The 14443-nt window shown below is 37.1% G+C and overlaps 1 protein-coding gene across 3 annotated transcripts in view; it reads left to right on the top strand.

Annotated features, from left to right (window-relative positions):
• EPB41L4A (erythrocyte membrane protein band 4.1 like 4A) overlaps window positions 1–14326 on the top strand; it is a 264473-nt gene extending 250147 nt beyond the window's left edge. For 2 of the 3 annotated variants that reach the window (XM_012721936.1, XM_004678482.2), the window contains 5 exons: window positions 8952–8999; window positions 9583–9651; window positions 10599–10709; window positions 11602–11683; window positions 13496–14326. In XM_012721936.1, coding sequence (XP_012577390.1) covers window positions 8952–8999; window positions 9583–9651; window positions 10599–10709; window positions 11602–11683; window positions 13496–13630 — 445 coding nt within the window. In that variant the 3' untranslated portion in view covers window positions 13631–14326. Of the gene's footprint in view, window positions 1–8951; window positions 9000–9582; window positions 9652–10598; window positions 10710–11564; window positions 11684–13495 lie in introns of those variants that run through there. The other variant, XM_012721938.1, reaches the window with a different exon arrangement.
• Window positions 14327–14443: the final 117 nt, after the last annotated feature.

Here is a 14443-nt window from a genome sequence, read left to right as displayed (position 1 = left end):
GCCAACATTTGTTGTTGCTAGTTGTTTGAAGATGTGCCATTCTCACTGGGGTGAGGTGGTATCTCACTGTGGATTTCATTTGCATCTCCCTTACTACATACAAATGATGTTGAACATTTTTTCGTATGCTTGTTGGCCATTTGCATTTCCTCTCTGGAGAAGTGTCTTTTTAGCTCTTCAGCCCATTTTTTGATAGGGTTGTTTACTTTATTCTTGTTGAGTTTCATCAGTTCTCTGTATATTTTTGTAATCAATCCTTTATCACTTGTTTTGTGTGAGAAAATATTTTCCCACTCAGTGGGATATCTATTTGTTTTTTGTAATGTCTCTTTTGCTGTACAGAAACACTTTAATTTGATATAGTCCCATCTATTTATCCTTGCCTTCACCATCATTACATTGGGTGCTCTATCTTTAAAGATGTCACTGAAGTGTATGTTGTGTGTAGTGTTTGGCCCATCTTTGCTTCTAGGTATTTTATGGTTTCCGTTCTCATGTCTAGGTCTTTAATCCACTTCAAATTGATTTTTGTGTATGGTGTGAGGTAGTAATCTAGTTTCATTTTTTTTCTATGTAGCTTTCCAGTTTTCCCAGCACCATTTGTTGAACAAACTTTCTTTGTTCCATTGTATCTTCTTTGCTCCTTTGTCAAAGATTAGCTGTTGCAGTACCATGCAGTTTTGATTACTATAGCTTGGTAGTATAGCTTGAACTTTGGGACTGTGGTGCCTCTGTTCTCTTTCTTCTTAGTCATGAGAGTTTTGGTGATTTAAGACCTTTTGTTTTTCCATATGAATCTCATTCTTCTATTTCTTTGAAGAATGTCATTGAGACTTTTATTGGGATGGCATTAAATCTGTATATTGCTTTTGGTAGGATGGCCATTTTGATGATGCTAATTCTCCTGATCCATGAGCAGGGGATGTCTTTCCATTTCATGGTGTCTTCTTGTATTTCTTTTTTAACAGTGTTTTGTAATTTTCTTTGTATAGGTCTTTTACCTTTTTTGTTAGGTTGATTCCCAGGTATTTGATTCTTTTTGTTTTGAAAAGGGGATGTCTTTTTTTATTTCTGCTTCTTCTGATTGATTATGTATAGGAAGGCCTCTGACTTTTTGTGAATTGATTTTATATACTACTACCTTGCTAACCTGGTTGATGGTTTTGATTAGTTTCTCTGTGGAGTTTTTAGGGTTTTCCATGTAAATTAGCATATCTTCTACAAGAAAGGACAGCTCTACTTCTCCTTTCCCTATTTGGATTTCTTGTATATCTTTTTCTTGTCATACTGCTCCTGCTAGATCTTCCAATGCTGTGTTGAAGAGCAGTGGCAATAGTGGATACCCTTATCTTTTTCCTGATCTTAAAGGAAAGGCTTTCAGCTTTTCTCTATTGAGGATAATACTGGCTGTGGGTTTGTTATATGGCTTTTATCATGTTGAGGTATGTTCCTTCTATTTTGAGGATTTTGAGGGCCTTAAACATAAATTGGTGTTGAACTTTGTTGAATGCTTTCTCTGCGTCTATTGATATGATTATGTGGTTTTCATTTTTCTTTCGCTTGATGTGATGGATTACATTAATTGATTTTCTGATATTGAACCATGCTTGTGTTCTTTGGATAAAGCCTACTTGGTTGTGGTGTATTATTCTTTTAATGCATTGTTGGATTCTGTTGGCTAAGATTTTGTTGAGGATTTTTGCATCAGTGTTCATTTGGGAGATTGGTCTGAAGTTTTCCCTTTTTGTGTGTTTTCTTTGTTAGGCTTTGGTATTAGTGTTGGCTTCGTAGAAAGTATTTGCTCATTTTCCTTCTTTTTTGATTTTTTGGGTGAGTCTGTAGAATAGGCACTAGTTCATTTCTGAATGTTTGGTAAAATTCATTTGTAAATCTACCTGGTCCTGGGCTTTTATTTTGGGGGAGGGTTTTGATTACTTCTTCAATTTCCTTGCTTGTAATTGGTCTGTTGTTCTGTTTCTTCTTTACCTAGCTTCGAGTGTTTGTAGAGTTGTAGAAATTTGTCTATTTCTGCTAAATTGTCAAACTTGATTGCATATAGTTGCTCATAGTATTCTCTGATTATTCTTTTTATTTCTGCCTGATTTGTTGTGATTTCTCCTCTTTTGTTTATGATTCTTTTACTTGTACTTTGTCTTGTGTTTTCTTTGTGAGCCTGGCTAGTGGCCTGTCTATCTTGTTTATTTTTTCAAAGATCCAACTTTTGGTTTAATTGATTTTTTGGACTGTTTTCCTAACTTCCATTTCATTTATTTCTGATTTGACTTTTATTATTTCTTGTCTTCTGCTGGCTTTTGGGTTATTTTGTTGTCCTTTTTCCAGCTCTTTAAGGTGGGACATTAGGTGGTTTCTTTGAGTTATTTCTTGTTTCTTTATGTGAGCTTGTATTGCCATACATTTTCTTCTTATAACTGCTTTTAATGTGTCCCATACGTTTTGGAGACTTGTGTCGTCATTGTCATTCTTCTCCAAGTAATTTTCTAATTTCTTCTTTGATCTCCTCATTGATCCAGTTGTCCTCCATTTGAGAGGGTTTCAGTTTCCACATGGTAGTTGGGTTTCTTGCTTTCTACACATGGTTTATTGCTAGTTTGATTCCTTCATGGTCAAAGAAAATAGTTGGTATGATTTCAATCTTAGTGTATCTATTGATATTTATCTTGTGACCCAGTATATGGTCAGTTATAGAGAATGATCCATGTGGATTTGAAAAAATGTGTACTTAGATTTTTGGGGGTGTGGTATTCTATAGATGTCTGTTAGACCCATGTTGTCCAGGTTCTTGTTCAGAGCTTCAGTGTCTTTTCTTATTTTTGTCTTGTTGATCTATCCATTGTTGAGAGTGGTGTGTTGAAATCTCCTTCTATGTATGTATTTTCTCTGATACGCATTTTCATAGATGACAGTAGTTTCCTGATGTATTTTGTTGCTCTTTCATTTGGTGCATATATGTTGATGATTGTTATGTCTTCTTATTTTATTGTCCCCTTAATCATAATGTAGTGGTCTTCTGTATCTCTTTTAACCTTTTTTAGTTTGAAGTCTATTTGATCTGATATAAGTATAGCAGTTCCTGCCTTTTTTGGTCCATTTGCTTGTAGGATTGTTTTATTTTCAATCTGCTTTTATCATTTGTAGTTAAATGTGTTTCCTTTAGACAGCAGAACATTGGGTTCTGTTTTTTTTTTTAATTCATCCTGCAACTGTGTGTCTTTAAGCCATTTACATTTAGAGATAATATTGATATACTGGCACCTACATTTCCCTCTTTTTTTTTGGTCCTTTTTTATTTTTACTCCTTGTTTTGAACTGCTTTTGTTCAGTCTTCTGTTGGATTTGGTTTGACGGCTTCTTAGAGTGTTTTGTGGAGTGGGGGTTTAGTCAAAATTTTATAGTTTGTTTGTCTGAAAATGTCCTTATTCTTTCTTTGTAAAGGAAGGAGAGCTTCGCAGGATAGAGTATTCTTGGTTTGCATTTGATGTTTTGTAGTTTGTTGAATATGTCCCTCCACTCTCTTCTTGCCCATAGTGTTTCTTCAGAGAAATATGATATCAGCCTGATTGGTATTTCTCCTATTGTCATGTTAGTTTGGTGTTCTTTCTACTTCTTGGATGTTTACTTTCATCTCTTTCTTCATATTAGGGAAGTTCTCTTCTATTATCTCTAGGAATATTTTCTTGATTCCTTGGCCTTCCTCTTCACCTTCTGGGATACCTATAATTCTGATATTTCCTTTCCTCATGGTTTCAGATAGCTCTTGAAGTATTTCTTCATTCCTTTTTAAATTCCTCTTCTCTTTTTCTGTTTTAGTTCTCTTTATTTTTGTGTCTTCAAGGATTCTGATTCATACTTCCATTTCATCTATTCTGTTTTCACTACTTTTCCCAGCATTCTTTATCTCCTCTAGTGGCCTTTTCATCCCCTGCATTTCTTCTGTTTTCTTTTTTAAGGTCTCATTTTCTTTTTTCAATTTGTTGATTGCTTGACTCATATCATTTTTTTCTTTTTCATTTCTTTCATTCATTTCCTCATTTGCATTCTTCAATTTCTTGATAGCTTCATATCATTTTTTTCTTCTCATTTTCTTTTTTGTTTATCATGATAATTCTGAATTCTCTATTTGGTAGTCTGAATAGTTCTTCTACTTCTTTGGTGATTTCTGGTGGCTATTCTTTTTGTGGTGAATTTTTCCCCTGTGGATTGCTTGGGTATTTGTTTGTCTTCTTTTCTTTGTCGTGAATTTTCTAATACTTTCTATTCGTTGATTCATGGTGTTGCTATTATTGACCAGCATTCTTTCTGGATGTTCTTTCTGGGATGGCCGAGGGACTTCCAGACACTTTAGTTGTGGAGGTTATTCTGAGCTGTGCTTTATTTCAGTATCTCTTATTTTTCAGGCCCCCACTGTGTGGAATTGAGATGACGAAGAGGTTAGATGTATGGAGAATAATATCGGCCTACTCACATAAATAATTGAGTTGTTTTATGAGAATTTTGTTTTAAGGAAAAACGTAGATAGAATAGTAGCTGAAGAAATTAATTAAAATTGTCCTTCTGCTATATTTATAAGAATATTTGTATTTCTGATTTTCAGTAAACCACTTATCTCTCATTTCCTCTCATGTTATTGAACTCCTACTGCATATCTATAACTTGCCAACATAAAGAAGGTCAAAATATTTGTGATATATCATTCATACATTATTTATTTACTGATTTTTTAATATCCAGTGAAAATCTGGGTAATTATATTCATTAGTAGATAGCAGACTTACTGCAATTTCTTTGAAAAATTTTTGCTAATATATGATTATAGCTTATCTAGTACAATGTTGATAGATGTATTTCTATTTAATATATTTTCAGCTACATTTCCATGACATTCCTGTTTGCTTATCATTAGAAAACAAAATGTCAGATTTGATAAAAGTGCTTTTCTACATGGGCAGAGCTTGTTTGTTAGGTTCTTTGGAGCAGGCACTGAAGCTAAACAAATAGCCATAGCTTTAGCCAGTGTGTGTGAGAGAAGGCTCTGGCTCCCTCTGGTGGCGATAATCTTTTACTATTTTATTGAAAAATGGGAGGTTATCAGGGTGAAGTGATTTTCCCATTTCCCAAAACAGAATTCTGGTGATGCATTAGAAATATTTAGCATTAGGTGTCTGGAGGTGACTCCTGAATGATCTTAAGCAGGTAGGCTTCAGGCTGGGTTACTCCTGAAGCCATTTTTAGTTCTGAGTAGAGGAGAGAAAAGCAGGGGAAGATTAAGGCAACTCTTAATTATGTGTGTTCTGACCACTCAGGGATATGAGGGGTTACAGAAATATTTGTTAAATTGAATTCTTTAAATAAAAATATTTAGTAAACTTACCATTTTCTTTGTGATGCATTTCAATTAAATTTTCTTTGAAAATAGTGGTCAGTAGTAAGTTTACAAAAATAATAAAATATCATGAAAGTAGTAAGTTGTCATTATTTTCAGGGTTTGTGGAAAAGGAAAATCATTTGTAAGTGATGTCCTTTTAGAACATCATTTCTAAATTAGTTAGTCCCAAACTAATTTCTCTGAAAAGTCACTATTAACTTAAAAAGGCTATTACTACAACATGTGAATGAGGGATACTTTGGAATACATTGTACTAAAAATTGAACTCCATGTGTATTTTGATATATTTCATGCCTGTTGGCAAATTGAGGCTCGGTTTCCTTAGGAATTTATTTGGTGAGTTCCAGTAAACTATCTGTATAGTTAACAGCCTTTTAATTAAGAAAAATGCCATTAGTTAAATCGCATAACTATCTATATCCACTGCAGCTCATGACTTCATCCTAAATTATTGATCAAGTATTTGCAGATGTAAGCATAAAAATAATATATTCCTTATTAGCATATAGCCTCTCTTTACATTTGTCAAATCACAGGTGGTCTAGCAATTGGAGGAAATTAGCACATTTTTTTTTTTTAGCTTTGGAAATTTTTCCTACCCTAAAGCTGTTTGAAACTCTTAATTCTTTCAAAAATTAATTAAGTAAATGACTGATATAGTGCTATAAAATTTAAACAGATAGGCTCAATTCCTGATGTTGTAGAATCAGTATTTATAGCTAGAAGGATGTGTTCTGAGTTGGGTTGAAGATAAAATTTCTAATTTTATCAGAGATAAAATTAGATAATTTTTCCAACATGGGGGGAAAAAAGACAACAATACTATTTTTTAAAAAAAGATTTATTTATTTGTGCATACAGAACTGTGGTACAGGCCAGAAGCTCAGGGGCGGTGAGAGGATTCACCAGAGACAGAGTAGGGAGCAGGACAGGCAGATTGATGAAGTACACTGTTGTGGGGAGCAGCAGGCTGGTCAGAAGAGGTCTGCCTTGCCATGTGGATCACCTCCCAGGCAGGCAGGGATCGAACTCATGCTGAAATGGTTTTAGCTTCTTATTGCTGTGCTTTAACCCACTGCGCTACCAGGGAGGGCCTAATTTTTAAGAAAACATGAAAATACCACTTTTTTTTTTTCTTTTCTGATAAGGTAAGGAAATTATCTTGGCTAAAAAAAAAATCAGTATGTGAAGAAAAATATAAATAAAAAATAAAATTACCTGTAATTCTAATGCCCCAAAGTATTCTGGTGCCATTTCTGTAGATACTGTTGCTATTTAACGTCTCTTACCCCTGGGCCTGCAGTTTGTGGTCCTGGGGGCATGCTCCTTGCCTCTCATTGCTTTTTCTCATTTTCCTTCTGTCTCCCTTCAAGTGTTTAGCTTTGACTCCCATGCCATGAAATAATGCCATTCCTTATAGTTGTCACCAGCTGCATTAATTTCCTCATCCATTTGTTTCCCTGCCTCACTGTCACTGTTTCACTGTCTGCATTATGGGGCTTTCTAACTTGGCCTCTGGGTTCCTTCATTTAACCTATTAGATTGTATATTCAACCAGTGTTTTCAATCTACAGCAGTTTTAGTGGGGATCCTTTTGGCTGGCACAGTGAGGTGTTACAGGTGTCTAATAGTGGCAGGGACCATACATTCATCATCCTATGATGTACATGATAGTCCTCTAAGACAAAAAACGACCCACCCAAAACACCAGTGCTGCTGAGGCTAAGAAACCTTGTTTCAATGCAGAGATAGTGTTCACATTGTAAAAATGACTACCAGAGGAGTAGCTGCTAGCCAAGAGGTTCTACGGTGCTTTATTCTATTGGGTGACTTTCTGTGAGAATCAGATGCCAGTATACAGATACAATGGTACTACCATTTTCTGAGGATGGAATAATAGCTTAGTGCTTTTTAATATGAGCACCTTCTCTGGCAGTATCATTTACTAGGTTAACATATTGTCTTCATGAATCAGACCAGCCAAATTTAGGAAAGGCAGCCAATAAAAGGAATCCTTCAGAATCAACATTACTTAAGATTTTTTTTTAAGATTTATTTATTTATGCATACAGAACTAGGGTATAGACCAGAGGTGCAGGGGTGGTAAGAGGATTCATCAGAGATAGAGTGGGGAGCAGAACAGGCTGACTGACGAAGTACACTGCTGAGGGGAGCAGCAGGCGGGTCAGGAGAGGTCTGCCATGCCATGTGGATCACCTCCGGGGCGGGCAGGGATTGAGCTCATGCTGAAGTGGCTTTAGCTTCTTAGTGCTGTGCTTTAACCTGCTGGACCACTGGGGAGGGCCCTAATTAAGATTTTTTAAGGAAATTTTATTCTTGTAGTAAAATCTATGTTTAACAATATCATATGTCTAAGACTTCACCCCTTCCTCCTTATCTTCCATGCTTTGATGTTTTACAGGTTAACTGACAAGATTTTTTTTCACAAAGAAAATATAAACACAGTCAACTCAATTGCTAGAATGTAGCTTATTCTGTGGAAATTTGAGTCTTGCAATAATGTCTCCCTTATTAACTGAAAAAAAAAATGAAAATGATGTTATCATGTGTTGATACTGATATTGAACTCAAAAATGTTGATATAGATTGTGAATGAAATTTTTCATGCAAAATCCCACAGAGCAGGGTATACCAGTGCCTTTGCTCAGCTAGGATTTGGTTCTTTCTTTGGACCTATTATTAGACTTTTTTTGAAAGAACTGATGAAAGCTTATTTTCTGACCAGGGAAAGGGTCATTCTCCGGCAACATTTGTAATGATAATAGATTTCCCTTCCTACTCTGGGGAGAGCAAACACAAGAATGCTGACTTTGAATTTCTCATTTTAGGAAGTGGATTAATTGCCACTTCAGTAATTCTTAGAGAAAAGTTTTATGAGATATATATATATATAGAGAGAGAGAGAGAGAGAGAGAGTTAGGCTTGGGAAAAGGCACATAGAAGGTGACAGTATAAACCACATTTACATGCTAGCACGACAGACCATTATATAACCCCAAAACCTTACAACATCTGATGTGGTGAAGATGAGTTGGTGACATCATCTGCTAGCCGAGGTCACTCCTGTACTTCCTTTTCATATGTGGGTGCTGCTTCTACTAGGGAACCACAGGTCAAGTTGGGATTCTTTTATATCAAATATAAGTAGGATGAGTATTTCTTTTACCTTTGGATAGAAATAATAGGACAAGAAAATAATTAGGACAAGATGATCCTGAATCATTTTTATTGTAAACTCACCACTAGAGGGTGTGCAACTTTGCATACGCAGTTCTAAAGTCTTTCATTTAAGTGAACCCCTGATCGTGACTGGTTTTATGTGATCTCACCTGGTGACACTACCACCTACATTACATAACTATGTCTTTACACTAACCACCCACATGACCTCTCCCTGCCAAGCTTTTCCTTGTTGCTCTAAGCTGGCAGAACTGTCTGAAAACTGAATGCTGTAAGTGGGCTGGTATTAATTATTGGGTTATTATTGAAGCATGTGTACAGAAGTGAGTTATTTCTCTATTTATAGGAGAAGTCCTGATATCCAAGCAAAAGAAGAGTTATGGAAGCATATTCAGTGAGTACTGTTGGGTTATTTTTTGTCCATTGTTTTAAAACCCACGCCATTTTAAGACCTTTATAAGGAAGACTTCTGATACCAAGAGCATCCTTGAAGCTTCGGCCTGCCTGAGGCTTCATCACTATCTTGTCAAACATTCACTCACAGTGGGGTGCATGCCTACAATCCCAGCAGTCCATCCACAGGCAGTCCTGACATCCATCCTAGAGTATTTACATCATCTCTAAGTAGGCTTCAGAGAAGCCCATATTTTAAAAATAAATATCAAGAAAACAAGAAGAAAAGACACCTGCTTCCAGGGAGAGTAGCAGAGCTTTTGGAAGGAACTAGGAAATAGCAGGAGAGTAATCAACATTCTGGATATAGAAACACTGTAAGACAGAAGAGCTACAGAAAAGGTTTCCCTTCCATTTTTTTCTCCAATACATTCTAGTTTTTTATCTTTGTTTCTGGTATATAGCTCAATTAGTTTTATTCATGCTATCTTTTGGGACAAAAGAAAAATTAACCTGCCACTTATGAGAGGTGCTAAGTGTTTGTACCAGTAGTGCAGCCTTAATTTCTGCTTGTCTCCTTCCAGAAAGGAACTTGTGGATCCTTCTGGATTGTCAGAAGAACAATTGAAGGAGATTCCATACACTAAAATAGAGTGAGTATGTGTTTGTAAATCTTCTCATTAAGTTTTATCAGTACTTGAAAATGAAGAATCATTCTTATTCTTTGTGGTGTTCCATGAAGTGGTTTGTCTTAAACAGACATTTATAAATAACCATAGATAAAATGGTAGAAAGGGTATGTTAAAGCTAATTCTATAATCACTGTCATTTCCTATTAACTGCCTATTTCTATGTAATAGGTGTTGGGATTTTTGAATAATACCAGTTTTTGAGTAAGAATTCCTTTTTTGAGATAAGTCATTGATTGGCAACAAAGTTTCTTTTTAGTCTAACAATAAGAGAATTATGTTAGCCCTAAAATCCTACATTGAAGCCCAGTCCAATCCCTGATGTAGAACGAGCACATGGAATGTTTATAAAAACCTAATGGGATTCCCTAATCACCACTCATTTCAAGATGTACCATAAAAATACTCAGTCGCTATACTTTCTGATCAGCTATGCCTGGTCAAAGAAAGTAGGTGTCTTGTTTATTGCTATTGCCCTTTGTAGCCCATGGCCCCTCCCTATTCCTGTCAAATGCACGTTGGTACACCCTACCCTTTTCTACCCCCATCTTCCACCCTCTTCTTTATGTTGAGTGGAATTAATGACAGATTGAATAGCTAGGACACTATCCAACTCTTGGTAAAAATGCCATTTTGTCTATATTGTAGTTTTGTTTTTTTTTTAATGTCAGAAGAACTGTTGGAAATGATTTCCTTAAAATTTGGTACTTAAAAAATGAACACACATAAATACTGAAAGTTTTATTTTTATGTTTGGCTAAGAGAGTATTAACTTAAAAATTTAAGCCACTTGGAGTTTCCAAGTTCAAGGGGGTCAAATTCTTTTTAAAACCCATTTGGTATCGTTATTAAAGAGCTCCAGACTGTCCTCTTCTGATCTCTGCTGTGATTGCTTTCTGATATTTGGTTAGGACTCAAGGAGACCCAGTCCGCATCAGGCACTCTCACTCACCTCGAAGTTACCGACAGTACCGAAGGTCCCAGTGCTCTGATGGAGAGCGGTCAGTCCTCTCAGAAGTGAAGTAAGTGGGCCTGTGCACTGGGCTCATCAGAACAGGGATCATCAGAACAGCCCACCAGCACTTGAAGGCATAACTGTTCAATTTTTGAGATGTGGCTGGTGTAAGGGAAAACTAAAATTTACTTCACCCTGAAATTATACATGGGGTTACTGACTACCACAGTGCAGCGCGGGGGCACCCAGACTAAGGCTGCGTTAGCACTTCCAAGCTATACACTGTGGGTTTCATAAGAAAAAGATGTATGACTGTTGTATTGTGAATAATGCAGTCAGATTTGAGGGAAGTCGGTAGCTTCTTTTTGATGCCCTTTCTTTTACAACCAGTATCATGTACTTTGTGTTACTTTTTGAGGAAAGCAACCGTCTCTCATCTTGATAGGATAGCTGCTTTAAGTGAGTATGCGAACACAATCATTATGCACCCACATGCAAATGTATTACAGTCATGGCAATTGCACTCAGTATTGCTGGGGAGGAATGCTAGCCATTAAGCTGTGAACTAAGGCTCAAAATGTTTGTAGACATCAAGATGGGAAAAAGGCTAGCCCAGCAGAGATATAGGCCAGGTTATTTTGGTTACCAAATATAGAACATGTCTTATAGCTATGTAAGTTTATAACCAAGAATGGACAAACATTTTTCTAGGTCTTAGAAACCAAAAGCTATTAATACAGCACATCACAGTAAGAATATGGACATCACCCCTGTGTTTTATTCTTGGTTCCTGTATTTGCTGTTTTGGGGGCAGATTACCAGAGTGTATTTCAGAAACAACTATTAAATGCCACACCTCTGTGTGTGGTGAGCACTCTATGGAACAAAACTGTGAAACGTGCTTCCCATTACACCTCTCTAGGTACTGTCCCAGGCACTAATTCCAACTCTCTCTGCAGTTCAAAAACAGATCTTGTACCTCCACTTCCTGTGACCCGTTCTTCGGATGCACAGGGTTCTGGTGGTTCTACAGTTCATCAGGTAAGTTAAGTTTTAGGTGTTGTATTGGTCACAACTTTGAGAAGCATTTTTCTACTAGTTACTCTGGAGAGCTAGGCTAATGAGTCTTCATTCTGAGATTCTGTATTTTAAATTTATATACAGAAATGAGAAGGGTACATGACCCAAGACCACATACAACTTGGGAAGGACTGTATTAGAACTAGAGTAGTACAAAGGCTAAGCGATCTGTTCCTTAGGACAAACACTGTAAGATTATATGATGCCAGGCTACAGACCAGTGGCTTCAATAATAAAGTGTCTGTGCCAGATTACATTCCTTAGGAACAAATTCCTGAGATGGGTATTTGTATGGGCGGTTTCTCAGAAAGTACTCTTAGGTCATTTGTGTTGGGAAGAGCAAGATCGGCTTTGGCAGGAGTTGAAGTAGTCTCAAAGGCATCAGGTAATCTCATGGGGAGTGTGGATGCTGTGGCTTTCTTTCAGATTCATACACCTGCTGACAAAGTGGTGGGACATTTATATACCACAGCAAGTCCTTTGGGAAAAGGTTACCTTTGGAAGGGGGATGACCTTGGATGGGGTATTTTCTCCTGTCAAGGGTGATCCCTGAGAACAGTTGTTTTGAGTTCTACAGCAGTTGGGGGAATGAGTGCTTCAGTCCAGAAAGAAATCTGGGGGGTTAACCACAACGCTCAAATTAAGTAATTTGGGAGAACTAATAGGTTGTTCAACTTTTTCAAATCTATGTAACTTTTCAATGAGTATATCCACGATTAGCATAGCTTTGCACTCAGACCACATTCCTATCTCCTTGTAACTTTAAGCTTCTGTTTCTAGAAAACAGAGAATAACTTACCTGTTATGGTTATTCTAAGGATTTAAAAGCAATGCTATTCTTCAAGGCTTATTTTGAATTGTTTACAGAAAGTGTTAGTTATCTTAATTTTTGCTTTCCTAACTATCCCCTAACATTAGTTATCACTTAGGAACCTCAGGAAACATTTATGTATACACATTAGATGCTGAAGGAATAGCTCTCACTTTACTACATACAGAACTCATATGATAAATGGCCTAACTCAAAACTTGCCTGTGGGACTGAAATGATTTTGAATTCAATACCTAGTGAACACTTTATAGGAGTCACAGGCACAGGTCTTAATAGGCACAGCTAATGGGCTGAATATAGTCAACTGCCTGTTTGTATAGCTCAACTGTAATTTCAACAATTTCAAAAAAGGTACTCTACATTTTGACCCTCTCTATATTTAGTGACTCCCAAACATGTTAGACTTGTCCGACAGGCCAGACTATTTCTGTAAGAGTGGACAGGGGACCAGCGAGGTACTGTGTCACTGTCAGGATTGCGGAGATGTGCACACCAGTCCTACTAGTCCTGGTGTACCATCCTGGCTCCCTGCTTCTTTGCGTGTGTGGGGAAGTGAGGACTTCAGTTCCAGTCCCCTGATGAGTCCCTCCAACAGTGCTGACAGGGCACTCTGTGGGGTGGTCCATTCAGTGAGCCCTTAAGAGCTAACCAAAGATCACTTAGCTCCCTACTCTTTGCATCTCTTCCTTTCTACTTGTTAAAGGACAAGCCTAAACCTGGATTTGTTAATACAGTGACACATTTGGGGGGGGGGAGCATAAATTGAGATATACACCAAACTTGTGAATAAAATTTATTATGCACATCATACACAGTTTGCTATATAGGCAGTATTTGAGCAGCTTTTGACATATTGACCTTATTTTTATAACTTAACCTTTTCAATGTCAACCTAATACTTTGACAATATTTCTTCAGTCTATTTCTCAAATTCCTTCTAGAGGAGAAATGGTTCTAAGGATAGCCTGATAGAAGAAAAATCCCAGACATCTACAAGCAACCTGGCTGCAAAACATACAGCAAAGACAATAAAAACTATCCAAGCTTCACGACTCAAGACACTTGAATCTCAATGAAACAGGAGCTTTGGGGATTGGGTATGAGAGCCACCTTTACTTTGAAACTGTGAATTATAATTATTCAAATTAGACCTTCAAGTGTTCCTTCAGTACAAAATCCAATCTGTGGGCTTTTTTTAAAGGTCTAATGACAGCATATTTCTGAAGGGTCGTTTTAGTTGATAACTGGAAGGATAGTAGCCTTGTAAAACCTCACCTACTTGATACCCTATTTTCCTCTTGGAAAATGAGCCTCGTCTACCATTGTAATACCTGTGTGAACAAATTGTTTTAAACCTCAACTTACTGAAGTGACAGAAATTGAGGCTTCTTATTAAAGTTCTGGAATCCTGGACTGCAGCAGCTGGCTAACAGTATACCAAATGGAATGAAAGATACTATCTCTGGCTCTCAGCCTGTGCAAGTGCAGGAAGACAGAAGCACCACTTTCAACTGCAGGTAGCTTTGTTCAAGTGTTTTTGTAATTTTGTGGCATTGATTTACAAATGTTATTTACAAATGAAAAAAGCCCTTTGTTTGTAAAGGTCACTTTCAATTTCTAGTGTCCTTGTCTTGTTTTTGTAAAATAAAAGAACAAACCTCACCCTGTGGATTTCATTTGACTTCAAGCTTAAAACTCACAACTTTCTGGCCCTCCCTGGTGGCACAGCAGGTTAAAGCACAGCACTGAGAATCTAAAGCCACTTCTGCATGAGTTCCATTCCTGCCTGCCCTGGAGTTGACCACATGGCATGGCAGACCTCTCCTGACCTGCCCACTGCTCCCCTCAGCAGTGTACTTCGTCTATCTGCCTGTTCTGCTCCCCACTCT

Source organism: Condylura cristata, unplaced genomic scaffold (assembly GCF_000260355.1).
Source record: "Condylura cristata isolate star-nosed mole 26May11 unplaced genomic scaffold, ConCri1.0 scaffold00007, whole genome shotgun sequence".
NCBI lineage: Eukaryota > Metazoa > Chordata > Mammalia > Eulipotyphla > Talpidae > Condylura > Condylura cristata.
This window is presented reverse-complemented; position numbering and strand designations above follow the sequence as displayed.